This window comes from Aythya marila (genome assembly GCF_965140915.1).
Source record: "Aythya marila genome assembly, chromosome: 18".
NCBI lineage: Eukaryota > Metazoa > Chordata > Aves > Anseriformes > Anatidae > Aythya > Aythya marila.
Window position 1 is genome coordinate 1,415,706 of NC_139059.1, and position 24,820 is coordinate 1,440,525.

At 65.5% G+C, this 24,820-nt stretch overlaps 3 protein-coding genes across 5 annotated transcripts in view; 2 read left to right on the forward strand and 1 right to left on the reverse strand.

Annotated features, from left to right (window-relative positions):
• The window catches only part of SDK2 (sidekick cell adhesion molecule 2), a gene marked incomplete at its 3' end in the record, with an annotated part of 43,488 nt that extends 37,887 nt beyond the window's left edge, over positions 1-5,601 (forward strand). Inside the window, exons 36-44 of the mRNA XM_082774694.1 lie at positions 22-137; positions 808-994; positions 1,121-1,486; positions 1,624-1,749; positions 2,404-2,568; positions 2,743-2,883; positions 3,549-3,687; positions 3,888-4,014; positions 5,245-5,601. Coding sequence (XP_082630820.1) covers positions 22-137; positions 808-994; positions 1,121-1,486; positions 1,624-1,749; positions 2,404-2,568; positions 2,743-2,883; positions 3,549-3,687; positions 3,888-4,014; positions 5,245-5,601 — 1,724 coding nt within the window. The remainder of the gene's footprint in view (positions 1-21; positions 138-807; positions 995-1,120; positions 1,487-1,623; positions 1,750-2,403; positions 2,569-2,742; positions 2,884-3,548; positions 3,688-3,887; positions 4,015-5,244) is intronic.
• Positions 5,602-9,776: 4,175 nt separating this feature from the next.
• Positions 9,777-16,913, forward strand: CDC42EP4 (CDC42 effector protein 4). Of its 3 annotated transcripts, none has more exons than XM_082775180.1 (2): positions 9,777-9,875; positions 14,989-16,913. In XM_082775180.1, exon 2 carries the CDS (start codon positions 15,112-15,114, stop codon positions 16,024-16,026), a length of 915 nt encoding a protein of 304 aa, XP_082631306.1. In that variant the 5' UTR covers positions 9,777-9,875; positions 14,989-15,111; the 3' UTR covers positions 16,027-16,913. The 3 variants fall into 3 exon arrangements, with proteins under 3 accessions (XP_082631306.1, XP_082631308.1, XP_082631307.1); XM_082775182.1 differs by having other exon boundaries at positions 9,800-9,875; positions 14,992-16,913; XM_082775181.1 differs by lacking the exon at positions 9,777-9,875 and adding an exon at positions 13,457-13,527.
• Positions 16,914-21,827: 4,914 nt separating this feature from the next.
• MTNAP1 (mitochondrial nucleoid associated protein 1) lies at positions 21,828-24,734 on the reverse strand. Its single transcript, XM_082775267.1, has 4 exons — positions 23,967-24,734; positions 23,540-23,647; positions 23,234-23,350; positions 21,828-22,710 (listed from the first exon to the last, which is right to left on the reverse strand). The coding sequence occupies exons 1-4, from the start codon at positions 24,664-24,666 to the stop codon at positions 22,682-22,684; spliced, it is 954 nt and encodes a 317-aa protein (XP_082631393.1). The 5' UTR covers positions 24,667-24,734; the 3' UTR covers positions 21,828-22,681.
• Between the last annotated feature and the right edge of the window lie 86 nt (positions 24,735-24,820).

Sequence of the window (24,820 nt, forward strand, 5' to 3'; positions counted from 1 at the left end):
TGTCCCCCTCCCTCGGCGCAGTGCCCACCGGCGCGCCTCAGAACGTGGCGGTGAAGGCGGCCACGGCCACCCAGCTGGATGTCACCTGGGAGCCACCACCCCCCGAGAGCCAAAACGGGGACATCCAGGGCTACAAGGTACCGAGCCCCGGCCACCGGGCAGCTGGCACTGAACTGGGGGGCACTGGGAAGGTGCTGGGGGCACTGGAAAGGTGCAGGGTGCCACGGGGATGTGCTGCGCTCCCTGGGGGGATGCTGTGTGGGTGCTGTTGGGGGGAGCCCTGGGAGGCACTGGGTGTACTGGGAGGTGCTGGGTGCCCCGGGAGATGTCAGGAGCGCCACCAAAAAGGGACGCGGGGCGCAGCGGGGCACCAGAGGGCGCCGTCGGCCCTCGGATGCGCTCGGTGCGGGGCTGTGGCTGCGCGCTGCAGCCCTGGGCGCACCCAGCGCGGATCTCCGGGGTCCGTCCTGTGCCAGAAGCGCAGCATCACGAAATATCCGAGCTGGGAGGGACCCCCAGGGACCATCGCCTCCAACTCCGGGTCCCCAAAGGCGCACCCAAAAAAATCAGCGCGTGTGTGAGCTGCGGGCAGGGCGCACGGCCGGGGTCCAGCCCGGTCTGGAGCCGGCCTCGAGGGGAGGCTGCTGCTTTCCCTCCTGCACACCCAGAGCCCCCAGGGGTTTAGGACAGGGGCTTAGGAGCCTGGGCAGGACTTCAGGGGGTGTCTGAGCACCACGAAGGGCCCGGAGGGGTGGAAGGGGGGGACGAATTGGGCACGACGGGGGTCGCCTCGCCGTCCTCCTGCAGATCCACTTCTGGGAGGCCCAGCGGCACAACGAGAGCGCGCGGGTGAAGACGCTGTTCCTGCCCGAGACCGGGGTGAAGCTGAAGAACCTGACGGGGTACACCTCCTACTGGGTCAGCATTGCTGCCTTCAACGCCGCTGGAGACGGGCCCCGCAGCCCCCCCGTCAAGGGACAGACACAGCAGGCAGGTGGGGACGCGGCACGGCCACCCCCGGCGGGGAGAGGGGCCGGCACGGTGCCGTTGGGGGGGGGGGCATCCCCGTGAGCGCTGAGCTCTCCCCGTGTCCCCCCCACCTTGCCCCGTTCCCTTGCAGCCCCCAGCGCCCCCGGCTCCATCCGTTTCAGCGAGCTGACCACCACCTCGGTGAACGTGTCCTGGGAGCCGCCGCCGCTGCCCAACGGCGTCCTGGAGGGCTACAGGCTGGTCTACGAGCCCTGCATGCCCGTGGACGGTGAGGGCACGGCGGGGGCTGCTGGGGGAGCGCGGGGGGGGCCCGGCTCAGCCTCGGTCCCTGCAGGTGTCAGTAAGATCGTGACGGTGGACGTGAAGGGGAACAGCCCGCTGTGGATGAAGGTGAAGGACCTGGCGGAGGGCGTCACGTATCGATTCCGGATCCGGGCTAAAACCTTCGCCTACGGGCCCGACATCGAGGCCAACATCACCACGGGGCCTGGGGAAGGTAAGGGGGGGGTGTGAGGGATGCAGAAGGAGATGTGGTTGGGGACAGCCCCTCCCGGTGTTGCTCCTGATCACTAGGACCATGTGGGTCCCGTGGGGATGTGTCCCCGTGCCACCAGCTCTGCTCTGGGTCCCCAGGTGCCCCCGGCCCCCCCGGTGAGCCCTTCATCTCCCGCTACGGCTCGGCCATCACCATCCACTGGTCGAGCGGGGACCCAGGACAGGGACCCATCACCAGATATGTCATCGAGGCTCGGCCTTCAGGTACCGCAGCTCCGTGCGCCCGCCGGGGGTGTGATGTTTTTTTGGGGAAACCGAGGCAGGGAACATCGGCTGAGTGGGGAGGGGCTGCGTGAGGGATTAGGACCCGGCGCTGGCCACGTGGCTGCCCCGAGGGTGCTGATAAAAACCCAAGGGTGCTGATAAAAGGACTGATGGAAAGGGCCCAGCGAGCTGCTGATCTCACAGTTACAGAGGTGCTGATGTCTCCTGGGCCAAGCAAGGGGGCTCCGAGGTGTCCCACAGATGGGGAGGGGACAGGAGCCCCCGTCCCCAAGCAGGAACCAGTGGGCACAGCCGTGCTTTCTCCTGCAAGCTGCTTTAATGCCTTCTCCTGCTGCACCGACAGCCCGACTGATGGCTAACGGGGCGCCGCCTGGCCCTGGGTCACGAGCAGGGAGGTGATAAATCAGCCCCGCGCCTCGCTCTGGCTTTTTAATGATGCTGCAGCGAGAGCTCGGCGCCTGGTGGAGCCGGGCAGATGGCAGAGGGCACGATCCCAGCAGGGAGAAAAATGGGAGAGGGGCTGGGAAGGGGCACGTCCCCCGAATGGCTCGAAGGGGAGAGCAGCCCCTCGCGCCGGGGAGCCCCCCACAGGGCTGCTGCCACCCCCCCCCCCCAGCCCTTTCCCTCCTGCAGACGAGGGGCTCTGGGACATCCTCATCAAGGACATTCCCAAGGAAGTGACCTCCTACACCTTCAGCATGGACATCCTCAAGCAGGGGGTCAGCTACGACTTCCGTGTCATCGCCGTGAACGACTACGGCTACGGGACCCCCAGCACGCCGTCCCCCTCGGTCTCAGGTAGCTGCTGGGGGGGCACTGGGGGGTCCCAGGGGGCTGCCATCTCCTCCTGCCATCCCCACCTAAGCAGCTCCCTCGCATGGACCCAGTTCCCACAAAATCCCTGGGGGTCTCCCCATCCGTACCGCTTTGCTCCCCCCCTGCCCCTCTGATCCTTCCTGCTGTGTGCCCCAGCCCAGAAAACCAACCCCTTCTACGAGGAGTGGTGGTTCCTGGTGGTCATCGCCCTGGTGGGGCTCATCTTCATCCTCCTGCTCGTCTTCGTGCTCATCATCCGCGGGCAGAGCAAGAAGTACGCCAAGAAGTCGGACTCGGGTGAGCGCCTGGGTGGGCACCCATTTGGGGACCTCGGGGGGGGGCTGCTTGGGATGCAGGAGGAGCAAAATGCCCACGGGATGGGGAGGGAGCACGCTGGGCATCCTTGGATCTGTGGGGTGCCAGCTGGGGAGGTGTGGGGGGAGCCTCTCCAGGGCACCCCTGCCTGCTTTTGGGGTCCAAATGGGTCAGTGAGAGCCCCGAGCAGCGCCCAACCCTCCTGCCTTGGGGCTGCCCCCTCCCGAGACCTGGTGGATCCAGGAGGATGCGGCAGGCTTCACGGAGAGGGCTGGAAGCTCGAGGGATTAAATAAAGGGCTTGTCCCGCTGTCAGCTGCGGAGGCAGGGCGGCGCAGGGGCTCGGCGGAGGTCAGAGGGATTAGCCAAACACAGCTCTGTTTTCTTAGCTGTGTCAAGGGCTCAAATTGTGGGGAAAATCCAGGGCTCCTCGTTAAGCAAACAGAGCGGGGAGCTGGCGGCGGTGCTGGTGGCACCGGGCACGGGGCCGCGGAGGGACCCCACAGCTCATGGGGGTCCCCAGGCTGTGCCACCCCCAGCTCCAGGGCTGGCGCTGCCCCCCAAGGTGTTGGGGCAGGGGCTGGGGTCACAGCACCTTCACTGGGGGGTCTCGGGGAGGAGGTGAGAGGCTGAGCCCCTGCCCCGCAGGGAACGGCTCCAAGGCGAACGCCCTGAGCCACGGCGAGATGGTGAGCCTGGACGAAGGCAGCTTCCCCGCCCTGGAGCTCAACAACCGGCGCCTCTCGGTCAAAAACTCCTTCTGCAGGAAGAACGGCATCTACACCCGGTAGGGACCCCCTCCCCGCAGCCCCCTCCCCGGGCACGAGGCCGTTTTCCAGCCCTTGCGCCCATCCCGGTGGCGCGCAGCGTCCCGGAGGGGGTCTCGGAGTGGCCAGGGGCACCCCGCGGTGGTGGCCCTGGGGGGTCCCGGGGTCTGGCAGGACCCCGAGGTGGTCTTGCCCTGAGCACCCCCCTCCTGTCCCCGAGGTCCCCGCCGCGGCCCAGCCCCGGCAGCCTGCACTATTCGGATGAGGACGTCACCAAATACAACGACCTGATCCCCGCCGAGAGCAGCAGCCTGACCGAGAAGCCCTCCGAGGTCTCCGACTCTCAGGTACCCCCCCGGGGGCTGCGCACGGGGACGGGGAAATGGGGAGCAGAGGGGCTGGGGGACAGGAGGGACGCTTCTGGGGTCCCCCCAGTGCCTCACCACGCTCTCTGCCCGGCCCCACGCGGGTCCCACTGTGCGTTTGGGGTCGGCACTGCCAGTCCCGTGCCCCCTCCCGCACTGAAGCATCCCCGAGGCCTCGTGGCACGGCTCCAGCAGGAAGCTGGCACAGCCCCCGGCCCGTGGGCACCGCAGGGGACGGCACGGGGACGGTCCCCCCAGCAAGAGGACAGAGGGTTGGGGACTGTCCCGCTGCCCGGTCGCTGGTGGCAACGGTGGTGGCTCTGCCAACCCCACAAAATGCCACTTTTGTGTCCTCCCCCGGGCAGGAGCCAGCCCCTGGGGGAGCCCACGGAGCATCGCCCCCGGGGCCGGATGCTGGGAAGCAGCTGAAAAGACGAGGCTGAAACCAGGGGCGAGGTCCTGAGGGTCCCCGCGGCACAGCCCCGTCCCCGAGCAGGAGGCAGATTGGCCCCCAGCCCCCCCTTTTCTCCTCCCGCGCCAGCTTTTTTTCACCGTGGCGCAGCAGATCCCCGCTCCCCTCCTGCCTGAGCGGGGATCGAGTGTCTTTTGAGGAGCCGAGAGGAGCGGCGAGAGCTGAAAGCTGGCGCGGCGCTGCCTCCCCGCAGCCCCTCAATGGGCCCTTTGTGCGCGCCCAGGAGAAGCTGAATCCAATTACCCAGAGCTGGAGGCAGGGGGGGGCCGCCCGCCAGCACCCTCCTCCCCACCACCCTCACATCCCTAACCCTAAAAACCCTAAAAAAGCCCTAACCCTTACATCTCCACCACCCCCGGTCCCCACCACCCTGGGGGCTCCAGGGCCACGCAACACTTTTGTGGGGAGGTTTTGTTTTGCTTTATTTTTTGGGGAGGTTTTGTTTTCCTTTAGTTTTGGGGGAGGTTTTATTTTCCTTTATTTTTGGGGAGGTTTTATCCTGCTTTATTTTTTGGAGAGGTTTTATCCTGCTTTATTTTTGGGGCAGGTTCTGTTTCCCTTTATTTTCATGGGAGGTTTTTACTTTGCTTTAACAAAAAGGCAGCAACACCCCGGCACCTATCACATCCCCCAAACCCCCCTCCTTTTTGGGGCTGCTGGTGCCGGGAGCCCTCTCCCCGCTTCTGGGGCCGGCGAGCTGTGCCCCTTACCCCACTCTCCCCCTGTCCCCATCCCTTTAGGGCAGCGACAGCGAGTACGAGGTGGACCCGGGCCACCAGAAAGCCCACTCCTTCGTCAACCACTACATCAGCGACCCCACCTACTACAACTCGTGGCGGCGGCAGCAGAAGGGCATCTCGCGGGCGCAGGCGTACAGCTACACCGAGAGCGACTCCGGGGAGCCCGACCACGCGCCCCTCTCCACCAGCACCTCCACCCAGCAGGGCAGCCTCTTCCGCCCCAAAACCAGCAGGACTCCCACCCCCCAGACCCCCGGCAACCCCCCCACCAGCCAGCCCGGCACCCTCTACCGCCCACCCAGCAGCCTGGCCCCCGGCTCCAGAGCCCCCATTGCTGGATTTTCCTCTTTTGTTTGATTTTTTTTTTTTGGAAGAGAAGCGGAAAGAAAGGAGCGAGAAAAAATACAGGAACAAAAAATACAAAAAAAAAAAAAAAAAAAAAGCCCCAAGGAATCAAGAAAAAAAGCGACGAGGGGGGGAAGAGGAGGAGGATGCTGAGGGTCCCAGGGCTCCTGGCTGCCGTGGGCACAGGCTGGAGCTTGGGCTTTTTCCTTTTCTCGGCAGAATTTGGAGCAGGACGCCGGGTGACTGTGTTGGGCTGGGGAGCAAAGCCCCAGCTCGTCTTTTGGCCAAAGCTTTCCGCGTTCCAGCCTCCTCGGCAGGACTCGGGGCCGGCAGCTCCGCGCCCTGGGGGCTCTGGGGGCCCCTCGCCGTGCCAAACCCCGGCCCCTCTGCTCGGGGGGCCACGGGGCCGGGTGGTGACACAGAGGATGACTGCGGGGGGCGAGGGGCTTGAAAGCCTCTGGAGGGGGAGCCCCCAACCCGGACCCTTTGGGGAAGGGGCCAGGACCCGTGTGGATAATTAATTCCTCTCGTCAACACGCCACCCCCCCCCAGGAGAGCTCCGAGAGGTGCAAGTGGTGCTGACGTCCCCTCGGATTTGCACCCAGGGGCTCTGGAGAGGACTCACTGGGGGTGGCGCAGTGACCGTGGCCACCCCCCCGCCTTCCCGGGGCTTTGGGGCTGGTTTTATTTCAATTCCCTTTGGAGCCAGGGGCACGCAGGGGGGAGCGATGCCCGGGGGGGCTCCAGGGACGTGAAGAGGGGGGGGGGTTTCTGGGGTCTCTGCACAGCAAAACACCCGCAGTGCCTACCGGAGAGCCGGGCACCAGCCGGCGGGGCCGCGGCGCCCGGGGCGAGCCGAGGGAGATGCCAATAAAGAGCCTGAGGATGAGCCCAGCCCCTCTGCCCTCTGTCACCTGTGGGGACGTGTCCGTCTGTCCTGCAGCGGCTGGACCGCTGTAGGGTGCCAGCCCAGAGCAGTGGGGTCGGTGCCTGGGGTAAAAAGGGGTCGCCGGAGGGAGGGGACCCCGTGTTTCTTGCAGCCAGCCCCTGCCACCAGGCTGGCCGAGGGCCTGGGGGGGAAATTGGGGTGAAACAATGGGGTTTCAGTGCCTGTCACCCCCCTGCGTGTCAGGGGATGAGGGAGGAGCTGCTCACAGGGCAAAGCACGGTGCGGGCACTGCAGATTTGGGCTGGGTGTGGGTGCCAGTGGCGTTAGCACCTTGCGTCCTCCTGCCCTGCCTCAGTTTCCCCATGGCACAGACACGACCCAGCCGGCTGCTGCAGCCAGGACGAGCTCTCGGCACCACGCTGGCCTTGATAAAATCCCCAGCTGGGGCCTGTGGGCTGCCAAGGGCGAGCACCACGAGCTTATCAGGGCTGAGCCAGCCAAAGGGGGACAGAGGGCAGAAGCCAAAACCCCAAAATTTGGCCGTGAGGCTCCGGGGTGGCACCCGCTCGCTACACCCCGGGGCAGGGAGGCGATGGGGAGGTGTTCGTGTGCCAGGAACGGGGCTGTGACCCGTAAGCCGAGGCTGAGCCTTCGTGATTCACTTTTATTTCTTTCTTTTAGCTGGCGTGACGTCGCTGTAGCCAAGCGGTAACGTTTTATTCTCCGGGTTAAGCTGAAGGGAGGTGTAATTAGAGCTCGGAGAAATGCTCGGCGAGGTGGAAGGGAAACCGCCCGCAGCCTGGGCTCTCCTTTTCCTCCCCGATTCCCCCAGTTCCCTGCCAGCTCCCGGGGCCGAGCTGGGGCTCTCCACCTTTCCCTTGTGGGCTGTGGGGACAGGGCCAGCCCCTCCTGGTGATGGCACGGGGCTCAGCGCATCCTCAGAGCCCCACCACCCCCTGCTCAGCACCACCGCGCCGTGCACCCCCTGAGGCTCCCCAGCGCACGGGGCTGTGCCGGCTGCGGTGCCACCGGGGATCCCGGGAGGGCATTGGGGTTGTGTGAGCTCGATCCCAGCACACTGGGGCCGTGCTTTCTGGGAACAGAGGAGAAATCCTGCCCGTGGCAGGCTCCGACCTGCACGCACCCTGCCCCGGCGCTCGCCCGGGTACCTGCGGGTGCCGAGGCGCCGGCAGTGAGCGGGCGGCGCGGGTGTGCCGAGGGGGTGGATAACCACACAACCCCAGCTGAACGGCACAGGGAAGGGGTGAAATCCCATATTTCTAGCACGAGCTGCTGTCTGTGGGGTGCTGGGGGCTGTTGGGGAGGTTTCTGGCCACGGCCAGCGCCAACACAAGCCCTGGGGCTGGGGGGATTTGGGGATCTGGGGGGCTGTGCCCCACTCCCAGCACCCTGGCTGCCTGCCCGGTGATCCCCACACCCCACTGCAGCTCCAGGGCTTGGGGGAAAGTGCCCGGCGTTCCCAGAAGCATCTCCTAAGTGGCCAAGCCAGCAGCAGCAGCAGCAGTAGCCAAAGCTGGCAGGCGCAGGCTGGGGAGGAGGGGACCGGGCTGCTGGGAAACCCGGGCACGTTTTCCCTGGCTTTTCAAAGCGCTTCACAATTTATTTATTTCTATTAACTCTGCTTTCAAAAGCTGCTGAGATGCGCGAAAAAGAACCAGCGGTGGGGTTCAGGGAGGGTCATAACCACCCAACCAACCCCACTCCCCAGCCTCCGAGCACCTCCTCGGGGGACCTCATCCAGCCCCCGGGGCTCTGCGGGGCCAGAGCTGGTGCGCAGAGGAGCAGGGCCCAGCTCTGGCAGGCAGTTTTTCGGGTTGAGTGGGTGCCTGCTCTTCCCAGCCCACGGGAGCCGTCCCCGGCAGCGCTGTCTCCCCGCCAGGCGGCTGATTTTAATTCCTCCCGACTGCGCTGTCTCACCCGGCGCGCTGCTCCCGTGACAGCATCAGGTGAGGCGCGCAGCACCCGGCTGTGCAAGGCCTCCCCCTCTGATCTGAGCTGGGCTGGTAGCGCTGAGCTGTCAGATAACGAGGCGTGGGGTGGCTCGGGGCAAAGGGGGAGAGCTCTGGGATGGAGCCTCCCCTCTTACAACTACCCCTGACCCCAAAAAAAGCGCATCCAGGGGTGGTGGTTCGGCCCAGCGCTTTGCGCCCTGCCTCAGTTTCCCCTATGCAAAGCAGGGCAAGGAAAATTTGGCAACCAAACCGGCTATGGAAATGGCAGCGATGTGAACCGAGGCTGCAGCACGGCCCAGGACCTTCCTGGGAGCAGGAGGGGGCTCAGGAGGTGGCGCTGGGCACCCGGGGGCTGTGCCCAGATGTGGGGTTGGTGCCACCGAGCCCACGCAGCGGGGTGGCAGGGCACGGAGACACCTTGCACATGGGTTTCTCCTCGCAGCGGGGGCACCAGCAGCTTCTGCGCCCTGGCACCGTCGTGCCCCAGCACCCAAGCCCCCGGGCACGTAGGGCCACGGCATTTGGGGCCGAGGTTCCCACTCGCCTCCCCTTTACGCAGCAGCCCGGCTGCACCCAGAGGCGCCAGACGCTTGGGAATATGCAAGGAACGCTGCATTAGGCAGATGTGGGATAACCTCGTGCCTCCCGCCCCTCCTCGCCCACAGAGCTCTCACCTCAGCCTCCCCCGGGGGCCCTGCAGCCCCCAGCCCCTGCTCTCGGCTCTCCAGGGTGCCCCCCACCCACCCCTCGCACCCCCAAGCCTTCCCCCCCCCAGCCTGGGGGTCCCCATGGGTCCCCATGGTCCCCCCCCTGCACCAGGCCTGGGACCACCGAGGGGGGCTGGGGCTACCCAGGGACAGGGGGGAGCTGGGGGCAATGGGGATGAGTGTGGGGGGGTCACAGCTGCTCCCCAACGCTGAGCCCCTTGGCCGCTCAGTCCGGCTTAATTAATTCCCCTAATTAATTGCGGCTGCCCACACGAGCTCCTCAACCCCATTCCCTCTGCGAGGGGGGGTGCAGGCAGCCCCCACCCACTGCCAGGTCTGGGGGCGCCGATCCTTCGGCCCCCCCCGTGGGGATGCGCCCCGTGCCCCCGCGCACCCTGGAGCTCCCCATCATTGGGGTGCGCAACGGGGGCCCCCGGTTATCCATCACCCCCCAAAAAAACGGGGCGCGCCCGGCCCCGGGACTGCCCCCCCCCGGCCCCCTCGGGTTTGAATGGAGGGGGGGGGGAGCTGCCCCGTGACGTGGCGCCCCCCTATTGGCTCGGGCGGGGCGATGACATCATGTTCGTGGCGGCGGTAGTGGAGCGGGGGGGGGGGGAGCTCGGTTTCGCTCCGGGGCTGGCTCGGCACGGCTGGGAACGGCACCGGGGGGCTCGGCACGGCACGGCCATGGGCTGGGAGAGGGGCGCCACCGCGTAGGTAAGGGAGGGGGGGGGCTCGGCACGGTTTGGCACGGCTCGGGAGGAGCTCGCCGGGCCCTGGCTATTGTCCGGGGTGGGGACGAGGCGCGGCGGGACCGGGGTTGGCACCGGGAGGGACCGTTCCGGGCTAAGGTTGGGGTAGTTGGGGAGCCCCCGGGACCGGTCCCGGTTTGGGGAGGGGGCTCGAGACGGGGGCGCAGCGCTCACGGGGCTCCGTGAACGGCTGGGGACGAGGGGGGCGCGGCGCAGGCAGCGCCCCGGTGCCCCCGGTTCCCGGTGCAGACAGCAACCCACCGAGGGGGGCGAGGAGCTGGGGGGGCGCGGGTGGGGTCCCCGGGGTTGCCCCTAGCCCCAGGTCCGGCACCGGGCCGGGATCGGTGCTGCTGAAGGAGTTAACAGGATGCGGCACCTCCGGGCCGTGTTTGCCCAGCCCGGGGCACCGACTCGCCCCACCCGGGGTGCCCGGTGCCAGCCCCGGGGTGCGCGGTGCCAACCCCGGGGTGCCCGGGGATCGGGGTCCCGAGCGCATCCCCGCGGCCCGTCCCAGTCGGGTCGATCCTCCCCAAACTGGAGCGGCTCCAGCAGCACCCCTCGGGCTCGCCAGGACCGGGAGAAGGCGGGTGCTGAGTCAGAGCCGCCCGAAATCCCCGTCCAGCCCTTCCTGGGATGGGGACACGGCTTCCCCGAAATCCCGGCCTGCCCTCCACCACGCTCCGCACCCCCCGGGGGATGCGTGCGGGCACCTCGGGGCTTCGAGGACACGGGGTTTGTGAGCCCGTCGTGGTGTGGCACCGGTGGCACCGGGCTGGGCAGGTTGGTGGAGCTGCTGGCCACGAGCCCGCGCTGCCCTGGCGTGACCCCAGCAGTGGCAGCACGCCCTACGGATGTTTCCGAGCGCCGAACCTATAGATCGGGGAGGGTGTTAGAGGGGGTCCGGGCTCATTAGGTGCCGGGGAGCGAGCAGAGCGTGGGTCTCAGCACCCCGAGCCAGGGCTGGCTCCCCAGCGGGACGCACGGTAAACAGATCCGTGTTGGCCGCCGCTCCCTCGGAGACCGTGGAGCGAATCCAGCTGAGGCTGAGCCACGAGTTCGGCCACTTTGGGTGCTGCTGGGTGGGGACAGCGAGGCTGGCCCTAACCCCGGGAGCACGGGGCAGCTGTCACCTCTGTGCCCTGGCACGAGGTGACGGTGGCGGGGCTCCCCCACCTCCCCGTGGCACCGCCGAGCAGCCCGGGTGCCGGCAGCGTTGTGCTGACCGCGGCCGCCTCTCCCTCCCTTTGTTCCCTGGGTTTTTGTCTGAGCGCAGGCAGCGGCCGTGGGGCCCCGAGCTGGCCGGCTTGCAGGGTGCCTGCCAGCAGGTAGGGTGCCGGGGCGAGCCGTGGGAAGCCCTGCCTGTTTACTTCCCGTCCAGCCCAGCGAAACCGCAGGAATTCGGAGCCTGGAGGAGGCCGGGAGGGCTGCGCAAGCCCCGGTATCCTGTCGGACCCCGCCAGCCCCCGCTGCGAGACGGAGCGAGGCCAGCGAGGAGAGATAACCTCTCCCCCCGGAAACGTCCCCTCCGTGCCCTCGGCCGCCCCACGGCAGGAGGATTTATGATCCTCTCTGCGTGTTCTGGCGCGTCCTGCCAATAGTTAGAGCTGAACTCTGGATAGCTCTCGGTCGGCAGCGCTCCCCCGGGGGAATCGCTGCTCCGCTTTTGGCGCTGGGGCAGCGCCTTCCCCGGGTCAGCTCTGATCTGCGTGCTGATAGCTCTCCGGCCAGAGCCCAGCTTCTCCTCCCAGGCTCTGCTTCTTGCTGCCGGCTGTTTTTCCTCTTCCAGTGGCACCGGGGCCTCCTCCGTGCATCCCACGGTGCCGGCGGACGGGACCGGAGCGGAGGCGCTCACCGGGCGCCACCACGACCGTCTGCCCCCAGGCTCCCCGGAGAGCCCCGACGCCAGGGTGTGACATCGGGCTGGTCCCCTCCTGGGATCCTGGGACCGGAGGTGGCAGGGCGTGAGCTGCGAAACGTCTCTGGCAGCCGCCTGCCAGGCAGCGACATCAAAGGGCTGCGCAAGACACGGCCGCCCGGGGCGGGGGGCCGGAGCCCTGGGGAGCTGGGCTGAGCGTTTCCTCCCTGCCCTGGGGCTTCTCGGGGGGGGCCCGGACCGGTCTGGGGCTGCCCCAGCTCGCGGCAGGCCGGGGAGCATCCTCTGATCTCTGGGCTGCAGGGTGCTGCCCGTGGCGTCGGCACAGCCAAGGCTCGTTTGGAGCCGGCCGGGCCGGCCGGGAGGGCTCTCCCAGCTCGTGAGCGGGCTGAGCCGGAGGCAGGGGGTGTGGGAGCAGGGCTGGAGCGGTGTTTCCCCAGCGTGTGCCCACGCACCATCCTCTTTTTTGCCCCCCTGTGGTCCCCAGGAGGTGACTGATGCTCAGTGGGGTGAGATGGGGCTGGGGTGCTGCTGGAAGCCGCCCGTTTGTAGGGAAAATCGGGGGCCTGAGGCTCTCACCCTTTGCAGCTCGTAATCCCAAAAGGGTGAGGAGGCAGGCATGAAGCAGGGTGCGACCTATCGCTGTGCTTTATCCCTTCTCCCCTCCAACTTGCAGGTTTGAAGGCAAAACCTTCAAACCATCCCCCCTCCCCGCCGCCCCGCTAGGGCTCGCGCCCATCCCTGGTGCCCAGCCGCGGGTGAAGCTGCTCCGGTTTCCTTTGTGAGAGCTTCTGCAGCGTGGATGTCACAGGATCAGCTCCTCGCCCCGAGCGGGAGCAGGAGAAAAGGGCTCTGTGTGCCGCCCCCCCTGGGCTGCACGGGGCTGGCGGGGGCATCTGCTCCCCCATCACCTTTTGGGGAACCCTTTGGGGAGGCCGGGAGCGAAGAGCCAAGGGAGATTTCGTCCATCACGAGGAGGTTTCGTGGGCAGGAGGCTCAAGGGGGGACGCAGCTTGTTTGGAGGCTGATGGAGAGCTCCTGGCCCGCACCGGTAACGCTCGAACCTCCCGGTGGCCCCTTCACCGAGGCTTGCAAAGTATCTCACAAATGCTGAACTTGGCCCCGAAATCTAAATACGAGGGGAGGGACAGTCCCCAGATGGCCTAAATCAGCAGCGCAGTTGCCTGGCCCAGCTGGGGAGCTTGCCGGGAGTGTTTGTTTTATGTAAAACCAAAAGGCTGCAGGAATGCTGGCCTGGAAGGAGACCGTGCCGAGGGAAAACGCCGGTGCCACGCACACGCGCCCGGCCTGTGCCAGCCGCTGGCAGCCCCGCGAGCTGCCTCCGCATACAAATTTGGGGAGGGAAGGGGAGGAAGGAGCTCACCGGTGCTTCTTTTGGGGTGGTTGCACGATGAGAAGGCGATGGGATGCGGCAGAGCGGCTGCTGCGCCCTGCTTGCGCCCTGCCGTGCTCCGGGGGTGTCTCCTTCAAGCTCCCCCCTGGATCGTCGTGGCCCCACAGCCCCCAGGAGGTGCCGTGGAGCGTGGTGGCCCCGAGCAGGGGCTGGGCGCAATGGGGCTGGGCGAGAAAGGGGCTGGGCGCTGGGACTTTGCACCCGCGTGGGGTCAGAGTCCGTCCTGCCCACACGGGACCGGCTCGGCTGCGTGGCAGGGGAAATCCGTGCGTGGCGGGGGCAGCTCCTGGGGGGCAGATGCTGCGGCCGTGGGGGTGTCTGGCTGAGCGGGTACGTAGCTGCCTGGTGCAGGGACCACGCTTCCAGACGCCGTCCCCTTCCCCGTGAGCGTCACGGGGCCATGGTGTCGCCGGCGGTGCCCGAAGGGGGGGAGGAAGCAGGAGGCTGCGAGCTCTTCCTCCCCGAGCTCTTCCTCCCCGGCAGCCCCTCCCCGGACCACCTGGGGCTGCCTGACGCCACGGGGGGGACGTGGTGACGCCGTCCTTGTCCCCTCCTGTGGGGCCACCGGGGCTGGGCTGGTGGCACTGGGGGCTGGAGGTGGCCGTCGTGCCGCCGGGCTGTGGGAAAGAGGAACGAGGGGGGGGCCCTTTGTCATCTCTGCTGTGAATTGTCACCCCTGAGTCACGGCGGTGACGATGAGGTGGCCGTGCATGGGACAGCGCAGCGAGGGTGGGCGCAGGAACCCGGCACGCGTGGGCTCAGCGCCGTGGGAGGGGGCTTTGGGGTGCTCGGGGGCAGCACCAAGGCTGTGTCCCCATGTCCCCGTGTCCCCGTGTCCCAGGTGTGTGAGGACGCAGGAGCCGTCCCCGCTCCCCGTGCTGCTCCCCTCGGCTCGCCGCTGGCCCGGCGGTGCCTCCCGGGGGCTCTACGCCCTCCTCACACACTTCCTGCCGTCTGTTTCCAATTCCTCCTGGCGGCTGCTCCTCCCCGCTTTCTTTCAATTAAAAAAAAAAAAAAAGAAAAAAAAAAAAAAAAGAAATCCCAGGCATCTTCTCGGCCTGCGGCTCCAAGCGCTGCCGTGCCCCTCTCCGGGGGGCTGGGGCTGTGTGGGGAGGGGGCAGGGGGTGCCCTCGGTGCCCCTCTTTGTGTCTGTCCCCGAGGCGCAGCGGGATCGCTCGGCGTGCCACCGCGGATCCGGCTGCTGTGAGGGTCAGCTCGTGCTTTTTGGGGAGCAGGAGGGGTTTGGGGGGGGTCCACGGTGCAGGGTGGGATGTGGCACTGCTGTCCCCGTCCCTGCTGCGATGCAGAGCCCTGGCAGATCCCCGTGGCTGGGCCACGTTTGCTGTCCCAGCTCTGTCCCCGAAGCAGCCACAAAGCGCTTTTGTTCCTTCCAGGAGGGGAAGGGAGACCTGGGTGCGAGTGAGGCCACAGCACTGGGTGTCCCCACTCGTGGGTCACCGTGGGACAGGGCGAGGGGACACTGTGGGGCTGCAGTGTCGTGCTCACGTGGCTCGGGGACCGTCCTGCTGCAGCCCTTCTGCCTCTGCTCTGTGGTCGGGGACTTGGCACTTGGGGACCGAGCGGGATGTGGGGACTCATGGAGGGGTCTGGGGACCTGTCCCCGTTGTGGCACCGCCCCGTGTGGAGCAGCAGATGCTTTTCCCCAGGGCACCAAGCCGTTTGCAGGCACGGGGTTGTGTTTTTCAGCCTGGCAGGGTGAGGGCTGGTATCAGTAGCTCCGTGCCCATCGCTGTCCTCGAGGCCTGACCACATCCCTCTCTTGTCCCCTAGCAGTGACCCGTCCGTGACACCTCCTGGGAGCCTGGACGCGGAGCAGGAGACCTGAGCACCGTGAGCACCGTGAGCACGGGCCCGCAGGACGCCTGCCATCCCCTCGGCCACCCCGCCGGGACCATGCCCATCCTCAAGCAGCTCGTCTCCAACTCGGCCCACTCCAAGCGGCGCTCGCGGGCCGACCTGACGGCCGAGATGATCAGCGCGCCGCTGGGGGACTTTCGGCACACCATGCACGTGGGCCGGGCCGGGGACGCCTTCGGGGACACCTCTTTCCTCACCAGCAAAGCCGGGGAGCCCGGGCCGGAGGCGGGCGAGGAGCAGGGAGCCTCCAAACCCAGCCTCTTGTCCCGCCGCTTCCGCAGCAGCAAGCGCTCGCAGTCGGTGACGCGGGGTGACCGGCGCGACATGCTGGGCTCGCTGCGGGACTCGGCGCTCTTCGTGAAGAACGCCGTGTCCCTGCCCCAGCTCAACGAGAAGGAGGTGGACAGGAGCGCGGGGCAGCTGCCCAAAAGCCTCTCCTCCAGCCCCGTCAAGAAGCTGCCGGAGGAGATGAGCCCCGAAGAGCAGCAGCGCCTCAACGGGGCGGCCGCCGGGCCGCTGAGCCCCAGCTTGGACGAGCGCGACTTCGGGGACATCACGGAGCTGCCCGTCGTGGTGGCCAAGAGCGGGGCGGGCATGAAGCACGCCGAGTCCATCATGTCCTTCCACATCGACCTGGGGCCCTCCATGCTGGGCGACGTCCTGAGCATCATGGATAAGGAGCAGTGGGAGCAGGACGAAGACCCCGAGGCGGAGGAGAGCCGCGAGGAGGTGGCGGCCGCCCTGCCCGGCTCCCCGGCGGCCTCGCAGAGCCAGAGCCCATCCCGCAGCGTGTCCCGCGGCCCCAGGGACAGCAGCTCGGCGTCCAGCTGCGCCTCGGGGCCGGAGGAGCGCAGCCCCCTCCCGGGAGCACAGAGCCAGCGGGGCCCCCCGAAGCGCCCCGACAAGGAGTTCTCGTTCGCCGACGAAGACGACGACGAGATCAGGGTATAAGGCGGGCGGCCGAGCCAAGGGGTCTGGTTCTCATTTACGGTTGCTTGGACACGGGGACGGAGAACCCGATGCTGGAATCGACGGCACCGGGGGTGGACTGAGCTCCTCGCCCCTTCCCTTTCCCCTCCCGGTGTCCCGGTGCCCGTCCCGGGGTGGCCGTGCAGCAGCAGGACAGCGCTCGCTCCCGGGGCTCCCCGCTGGCTCCCCACCCCCAGGAAAACTCCAGCACGGCCCCGGAGAGGGAAGCAGACTCGATCTTGGTTCTTTCTGTTGGACTTTGGATGCTAGCGCTTTTTCCTCCCCCCACCCCACTATGTAAAGCAATAGGATCAAACAAGACCAGGCTTCGAAGTTGTAGCCCCTCTAGTAATATATGTATATTTTTTTTTTCCTGCCGTACAGTTTTTACTGCTCTCTGATTTGTACCTAACTTTCCTTACTCCTGCTTTTGTTGTTTTGTTTTTGTTTTTGTTTTTTTTTTAACGGAGGGGAAATTTCCTGCGGGGAAGGACTTGGCTCTGGAGCTCGGAGCTCTGCACTGTGCGGAGGGCTCTAGGACCGCAGGCAGCTCCAGCTCCTGGTTTTTTTGGGACTTTGGGCAGTCCGAGAGCCTCCAGCCTCGTGCTGCCATGGGGGTTCGCTCCCCATCTGTCTGGTGGATGGATCCATTCCAGCATTTTTGTGGCCAGCCACCCTCCACGCTCCCAGTTGTGCTGGGGCCACCGGTGCCTGTCCCCACAGGAGGGGTGCCAGGGACCCCCCCGGGCTGGGCTGAGCCCCCGAGCTGGTGGCTGCAGCCTTGGGGCCGGTCTGGCTGCTGCAGGCGGGTGGAAGAGGAGGGTTTTATACCGTGTATGTAAAAATGCAGAGAATAAAAGGAAATTGTAGTGACAGCAGTGGCCTGAGTCCCTGGAGGGGGGTGGTAGTGGGGATGCGTTCGGCACGAGGTTTGGTGCAGGGATGGGGTTTGTTTGTGCCGATGCCACCCCTGGCCCCTGTCCTGCTGCCACCCCCGGCCCCTGTCTTGCTTTTTCTGTCCTCGCTGCAGCCCTGGCCCCGCGGGAGCTGTGCCAGCCCGGCCTCCTCTCGGTGCCCGTGGCCGTGCTTTATCTGCCCATCGCAGCGGGGGAAGCGGCGAGCTCCTGCTGCCCGGATCTGGCTGCGGGCTGTGCCCCTCCGGCCAGGCCGGCTCCTGCCAAGGGCCGGCAGTGCCAAGCTGCCTCTCTCCTCCTGCAGCCTGCCCGATTCGAGCCAGGGAAAGCGGGGGAAAGGTGGTGGGAGGGAAAGTTTGCTGCTCACGCAGGCTGCGGGGGTCCTCGGTGCCCTGCTCCGAGCCCCGTGGAGTTGCCGCGGTCCTTGCCAGCCCTCGTGTGGGTGGATGGAGGGGCTGAACCCAGCTCGCGGGGTGTCCCCGTGCCACAGCAGGATTTTGGGGGTGAGCAGGGCTCTGCCAGCACCAGGGCTGCCTTCCCTGCCCGGTCCCACTGGTACGGATGGGGACAGCAGCCCCGGAGCACTTGGGCTCCCCGGGACCTGCCCAAAGGATCGCCCTGCGGGGACAGGCGGGCGCTGCTCTATGGGGACACAATGGGGTCCTGTGCGTGAGCCAGGGCCGATACAATGCCCCGCAGCGTGGGACATTGGGCTATTGTCCGGGCTGGGGAGAACAACAGCAGCTGCAGCTGGCCGCTCTGAGCTCACCGGGGTGCCTCTGCCCCGCTCCCCGTGCCTTTGTGGCCCCCCCATCCTGCTCCGTGGTGCTGGGGTCGCTGCGCCCTGCCCTGAGCATCCCAACCGAGCTGATGGGTGCTGGTCCCTGCTTGCTGGGGGGTCAGGGGCTGTGCCAGCAAGCGTCTGGCTGGTGGGGATGGAGATGGCACAACCAGGGGGGTGCACGGGGCGAGGTGGTGGCCCCGCCGGCAGCGCTCGGCAGGCGGGAGGTGCTGGTCCAGTGCGTTTATTGCTGGTGACAGAATGGGAGCAGGTCTCCGTCCCCGATGTGTCAGGCCCTGTCGCTCCGGGCGTGTGATGGGGAGGACGGGGACGTGCGTGGTGGAGGAGGGCTGGAGTGAGGGGTGATGCTTGGGGCTGTGGGGGCTGCTTGGGGTGCCCCCGGTGCGTGGCCCGGCACTGGGGCCGTGTCCCACACGTGCTGCTGCAGCCTGGTCCCTGTGAAAGCCTCCTGGGGGGGGCTGAAGGGGGTGCGAGGTGTGAGCTGGGTGTCCTCACTGGGAGCCTGGGGACGTGGCTGTGTCCTGATGGCAAAGTGGGGCTGGGGCTGGAGCCGTTCAGCATCACCCAGCAACGCTCAGAGCACTCGGGGGGCAACAAAAAAAAAATGTAGGGTCCATCCCTCGCTCTCATGACAGCGTTGAGCTCTGGGTTGGGGTTCCCTGCTGAGCAAAAAGCCCAGGGCGAGGGGTTAGCCCCCCGGGATGAGGAATTAACCCCCATGGTGAGGGTTTAGCCCCCATGGTCGGCCCCAGCAGACCCCACTGAGGGCCGGGGGCCACCAGCCAGCTGCTTTCAGCACAGGTCAGGGCGGAGGAGCAGCAGCTGCCAGCATTTACTGGCAATTATGGGCTCGGGGCTGAGCACCCCGCAGCTGGGCTGCGGCACCAGGCAATCCCAGCTGCAAACTGGGAGCAGCTGCGGGCGGCTTCTGCCTCTAAATGGGAGAAGCCTGGGCTGGGTTTGCTCTGCTCTGGGGAGGAGGAAGAAAAAGGGAGGTTTCTGAGCGCTGTTTGGGCTCAGTTTGGGTGCTGTGACTGTGCTGCTTTGGGGGTCTCCTTTGGGGGGGGGGGGCTCTGGCTGGAGCTGGGGCCATGCAGGAGCTGGTGGTGGGCATGGAGAGGCTGAGGGTTGATTTGGAGGCTGATGTGGAGCAGCAGAGGGGAGCCCAGCCCCTGCCCTTCCCGGGTATGTGCAGTGAGATGGGGGACAGGGCTTTGGGGCAGCCTTGGGGGGGGTGGCGGGGCTGCCCCATCCCTGCTCTGCTGCACCCTTGGGTGCCCCTTGGGTGGCTCCAGCCCTGTGAAGGAGCTGGGGTGCCCTCCTCACCCCAATATCACGGGGGGCCCGGTGCTGGAGCCCCCCCTGCTCTGTCACCTCCCCAGCAGCCATCTCCGTGGCCCTATACCCACCATGGGGGGGGGGGTGGCAGTTTGGGGCACGAAGGCCTAACTAAACTCAAAGCTCACCACCCAAAAACCCCTTTGGGGAAGGTTGGGGAGGCTCTGGGTGGTTGGTGACCCCCATATCGGTGTCGGGGGGGCCGCAGGAACGTGGCAGGCGGGCACGGAGCGGGCTGTGGTGTGCAAGCACTGGCTGTGGGGGCTGTGCAAGAAGGGCGATGGCTGCGGCTTCCTGCACGGCTACGACGTGACCAAGAGGCCTGAGTGCTACTTCAACACCAAGTTCGGTAAGTGACAGACCAGGGGTCCCAGGGTTTTAGCCCCCCGTGGCCTTCGGGCCTGGCCTTGAGCAGTCACCCCGATTCCACCCCCTGTCTGTGGGGAGAAGCGCCTCTGCCATTTCGCTGGGGACACGAGCCCCCAGGCCCGACCTGTGTGCCCCACAGCACCTGAATCACCCAAACTCTGATTTTTTTGTGCTTTTTTTGCTGTGTTTGGCTTGGGGGAGCCTCATCCCACCTTCTGTCCCCCCCGCTTGATCCTACAGGTGAGTGCAGCATCAAGGACTGTCCCTTCCTGCACGTTGACACCACGGTGGATAACAGCAGGGCCTGCCCCTGGTACGACCGAGGCTTCTGCAGGAACGGTGAGGGCCCCAATACTGGGACAAACTGGTGTGAGTGGGAGGTGCCCGTGTGCCCCGCTGCTGGGATGGATGGGGCCAGAACTGGGTGAACTGGGAGGGGTGGGCTGGGGGTGGCAGCGGGTGCCCAAGGGGTGGGTGGGCTGTCCTGGGGGGTGGAAAGTGGGTGCCCCGGAGGAGATTTGGGAGCAGTGCCTTGTCCCCACTGATGGGGGGCTCTCCCGTGTGTGGCAGGACCCTCGTGCAAGTACAAGCACAGGCGGAGGGTGATGTGTGCCAACTACCTCGTCGGCTTCTGCCCAGAAGGACCCAACTGCAAATTCATGCAGTGAGTACGGCGTGGGGCGGGGGGGGGGGCTCCGTGGGGACGGCCCCCTCCCCGAGGCTGTGTTTTTTGTGGTGTTTGGATCAAGGATGAGGATGCACTGAGACTTCATCCAAAATAAATGAAGCTCTCTAGACTCTCCTCGCTTCCAACCTAGCTGGTGACAGCCCCAGTCTCTTGGGGACACCTGCAGCCAGCTCTCTGGGCCACTGGGACAGCACTGGGAGGCTGTGGGAGGCTGTGGGGGGGGGTCAGGGGGTGCCTCTTCCCGTGTCCTGGGGGTAACCACCTCTCCTTGTGCCCCCCTCTAGCCTCAAGGCCGGGCTGCCGACTTGCAGCGTGGATCCAGCCAAGGTGATGCAGGGGGGGTCCCATGCGGATCTCCCTCGAGCTGAAGCCCCCTCGCCTGTGTCCCTGCTCCAGGGCTCTTGTGGGAGCCAGGGAATTGGGGTGTCTGACTGCCTCGTGTCCCCCCAGGGAGCCCGGTGTCCTCGGGGGCTGGCACACGCTGCTGGGGGGGAGAGCAGCCCCGAGGACGTGCTGGCACTGCACAGCACGGGGCAGCGCAGCCCAGGGACAGCAGCAGCGTCCCCCCCAAACCTGCAGTGGCTGCTGGAGCCAGGCACCTGCTTCAAGGTGGGTGGTTTTGGGGCCGGGAGCCCTGGGCGTGGTGATCCCACACCTCTGGGGGAAGGTGGGCGGCAGCAGGAGGTGTGGGGGCTTCGAAAGGGGCTTTTAGAAGCAGGATGTGTTCTTGCTCTGGGCTGTGAGCTTGTCCCCAGAGAGGGGATCCCCTCATCTACAGTGGCTGACAGCAAACCCAGGCAGCTGGGGTTCCACCTGGCTGGGGAGCAGGGCTGGAATAATCAAACCCCAAACAATATTGGGGAGAAAAAAAACTTCAAGTGCTCTGCACACAGCAGAATAGCCCTGGAGAGCAGTGACCCCGTCTCTGTGGGGCAGGGCTTTTATACAGTGAGAGGTCTTGGGCTGCTTCTTGCCCACGAGAGCTGTGCCAGCTAAGGCTCCATTAACCCCCTCCCTTGGAAATGCTGGGACCAAAGCACATGGTAAAGCAGCCCGGAGTTGATCTAGCACAAACTTGATGGCTGTCTTCTCCCTTGTTCCCTCCCCAGTGCGGACAGAAAGGTCACTACGCTGGCAAGTGTAGGAAGAATCAGCTGGAAATCCTGCTGGGAAAATAACTTGAGTGCTCCTGCGAGGAGAGGGGAAGGAGGACGCGGTACGGCATGATGGAGCCAGAGAGACTCCCCCCAGGACAGCTGCTGGACTAGAAAAGCCAGTTGGTTTTGCTCAGCACTCACTCACAGCTCTGCAGAAGGAGCAAAGGGATCACAGCGTCCTTAATGCAGCTGCAATTGCACTCTTTACCATTCCCCTGGTGGTCACCGCCTGCTCCCTCCTGTGCTGCTGCTGCCTTTGGGAGGGGGCACGAGGAAATTACCAACCCACAGGTTTGAGGGGTGTGGGAACAGCTGGTGCCAGAGTCCTGGGTGGAGGAGGGTGTGGGTGTGCTGATCCCCTGCGCTGGGGGGTGAGGAACACCAGGTTTGAGGCCACATGGGGCTGAGCAGGGAAGGAAAACGCACAAAGGCTTTTATTGCTGGGAAGGGGGGGATCTTGGTGAAACACCTCTGACACAACACTGCTGCACCTCACCTGGAATAAAGAGTTCCTATTTTTGTTGCCTTTTTTTTTTTTACCCTTCATGCCTGCAACATGACCAACGCTGCTTTTCCAGACATGTTGGGTGACGGCAGGCTGCAACTAGCACTCTCATAACTGTCCTCGTTTGTCTGATGTCAGTTTGCCCTTTGGGCACGACAGCTAATCCAATGGATTTTCTTCCTCCAGAAATAGGGCACTGCGTTCGCAGTGCTGCTGCTTTAAAGCCTTCCCAGGGCTCCTTCCTGGGGCTGTTTTGGTGTCCAGGCAGTCCCAGGGGTGCTGTGCTGCTGTTGGTGGAGCTGGGGCCCCTCTGTGGAGCAGCTCTGCAGGGCCCACCCTTCTCCTGGGGGTGGTAGCAAAGCAAACACTTTTGGAGGGAGGTAAATAAAAGCTGGGCAGTGCTGGGCACAGCTCTGCTAACTTCAGGGACTGATTATCCCGCTGTGCCACAATCAATCATATAATTTATTGCCAAATACACTCTAGCATGTGTAGATCAATCTATACTAACCGCCTGTGTCAGGAAACTGTCCTGTCCCTGCCCTATCTAGCAAGAGATCCGAGCTGCTGCAAACCACAGGAGCTCTCTCCTGCACGAAGCTCTGAGGAGCTGCCCTCACGCTCTGTCTTTCAGTACTGACCACTGCCTGACCCGCAGGGCAGTGGCTGCAGGCTGTCAGCGTCGCCCCTCTGCCTGCAGGAGGGCAGCTGGAAAGCGCCCCCCCAGCAGCAAGGATTTACGAGCTGTCTCTGACAGGAAGGGGCCTCTGCTGGGTTCAATCCCTGGTGGGATGCTGGTCTGGGGAGCTTGTGCTGACTCCATCAAATAGCTGTGATTGTTCCCTGCTTGCTGTCCCAGCTTCTTCAGTGGTACTTGCGCCAGCGATTACACTCTAGCAAAAAAACAGGGGGGGAAGGGAAAAGAGGGGAAAAAAAAAAAAAGAAAAAGTGTTAGTGCTGTGCTCAGGGATGGCGTGACACAGTGCTTTGCCCAGCAGGGATGAGCAGGAGCCTGACTGCAGCTGTCTGTGTTTATGGGAGCGAGTCCTGGTGGGGAAACTGCCCAACCAGCACTAAATCCCTCGTGTCATTTCTGAGTAAAGCCAGGGAACGGGCTGTGTCCAGGGCTGGAACATCTCCCTCTGCTCTGTTCAGGTTTAAAGAGCGCTCCTGACTGTTTCTGGCTCTCTCCAGGGAGAAGCTGTAAATCAGTAACTGTTACCACCTCCTTGGCTAACTACATTCCTCTGCCTACCTAAGCCAAATCAGAACGCTGCTCCCAGAGCTCTGTTATTAACTTTAACTGCAAAGTATTTAAATGACTTCAGAGCTTGAAACAACACGGGTAGCAAACAGACTTACCACCCGCTGCAAGAGGGGAAGGAGTGAAATAAGACATCAAGAAGGAAATCTTACTGATGTGCTGATAGCTCCAGCCGTAGCTGAGGATGCAGTACCCAGCCAGGAGCATGGAGACCCCGGCTGCTCCGCCCTTCCTCACGTTGATGTATTTGTTGCAGTAACCGTTCCATGCTGCGGGAATAAAAATGCAGGGGTCAAACCACGTAGGGGTCACATAAATTTCACTGGCTTCCACGGAAAGCCAGATGGTTGGATTGATTGATTTATTTCTTTATAGACCGGCCCCCTGGACCAGCGCGCTAGCAGATAAATCAGGGAAGGGGGACGATTCTGCCCCACGAGCTGGGAGTTCAGCCTCACCTTTCTGCACTCCTCCGAGCAGCCCCCGGGGCGAGAAGTCACGGGTGGCCAGCCACGTGGGCAGCTCGCCCAGCCTGACGTCCAGCAGGCGCCTTTCTGCCAGGGGCTCTGTGATAAACGAGAGGGCAGAGCAGTCACAGGGAGGGAAACGAGGCCAATGCACGACGTGAGTGTTTGCTGACCGGGTGCTGAGGCTGAGCCGTACACCGGGGATTTTCTCTCCCCCAAAGCGAGCTGGCTCCGCCAACCCAAATATGCAAAAAACAATCTTAAAATGCTGTTTTTTTGGCCAAGATGGTTGCACAGCTTGCTCCTTGGACTCTTCCAGCTCGGAGCCCAGCAGCTCAGCGTTCCCTACCCCTCTCCCCTTCACGCTGACGGTTTAGCCTAACGGCACAGCGGCAGCACCGTGCGTTTCCTCCGTTACCTTGCCGTCCTGCTGCCAAATCGCCCCTCAGTGCCTTCGGCGGGCCCCCGACTTCTCCCCGCCAAGGCCTCTCCGCAAACACGCCCAGCACCCGGTAATGGGGAGCCAGCTCTGGGAACCACTCCAAGCCCACGGCCGCTGCCCGTGAGCTCCAACCGGAGCCCCGGGGCTCGGTACCACCGGGCCCCGCTGTGTCTGTGCCGCTTTGCTCCTTTTTAACAGTCCTTTCCCCGTCACCTCCGGGCTCCTCCGCTGGCAGCCGGTGGCTGTCGGTGCACGAAGCAGCCCCGGGGGCTCCGTGCCCCGCTCCCCGCTGCGGGAGGGGCCCCTCGGGGCTCGGTCTGCGGCCGGTTCCGGGCACCGGGGGTGTTTCAGCCTCCGGGCCTGCGGCTCGCTGCGGGCCGGGGCCCGGTGTGGGCCTCGCCCCAGTACCGGGATCGGGCGGCTCCCGGAGCACCACGGCTCGGTGCTTCTCGATCGCGACTTTCGGCCCCCGGCGCAGTTTGGCGGCGGCGGCCGCGGCCTCGTCAGGGCGGAGGTCGAGGCTCCGGGCCAGCTCCGTCTCGGGCCCGGTTATCCCGGTCGCTCCTTCCCCCCGCCGGCCCGGCGCGGCCTTGCAGTGCGGGAGGTGCGAGCGGAGCCTCCGGAAGTTCCTGTGGCAGTACGGGCAGCGCTGCGGCCCGCCCGGCCCTTCCGCCATTCCCGGTAACCGGGCCGCTTTTCCGTCAGGCACCTCCGCGGCCACCCTTAACGGCGGCTCACCGGGGAGGGGGGGGGTCCTCGGAGGTGCGCGGCGCGCATGCGCAGTGCCGCCCAGCGGGGGGCAAGGGCGGGGGCGGTGCGGGCGGCGCGCA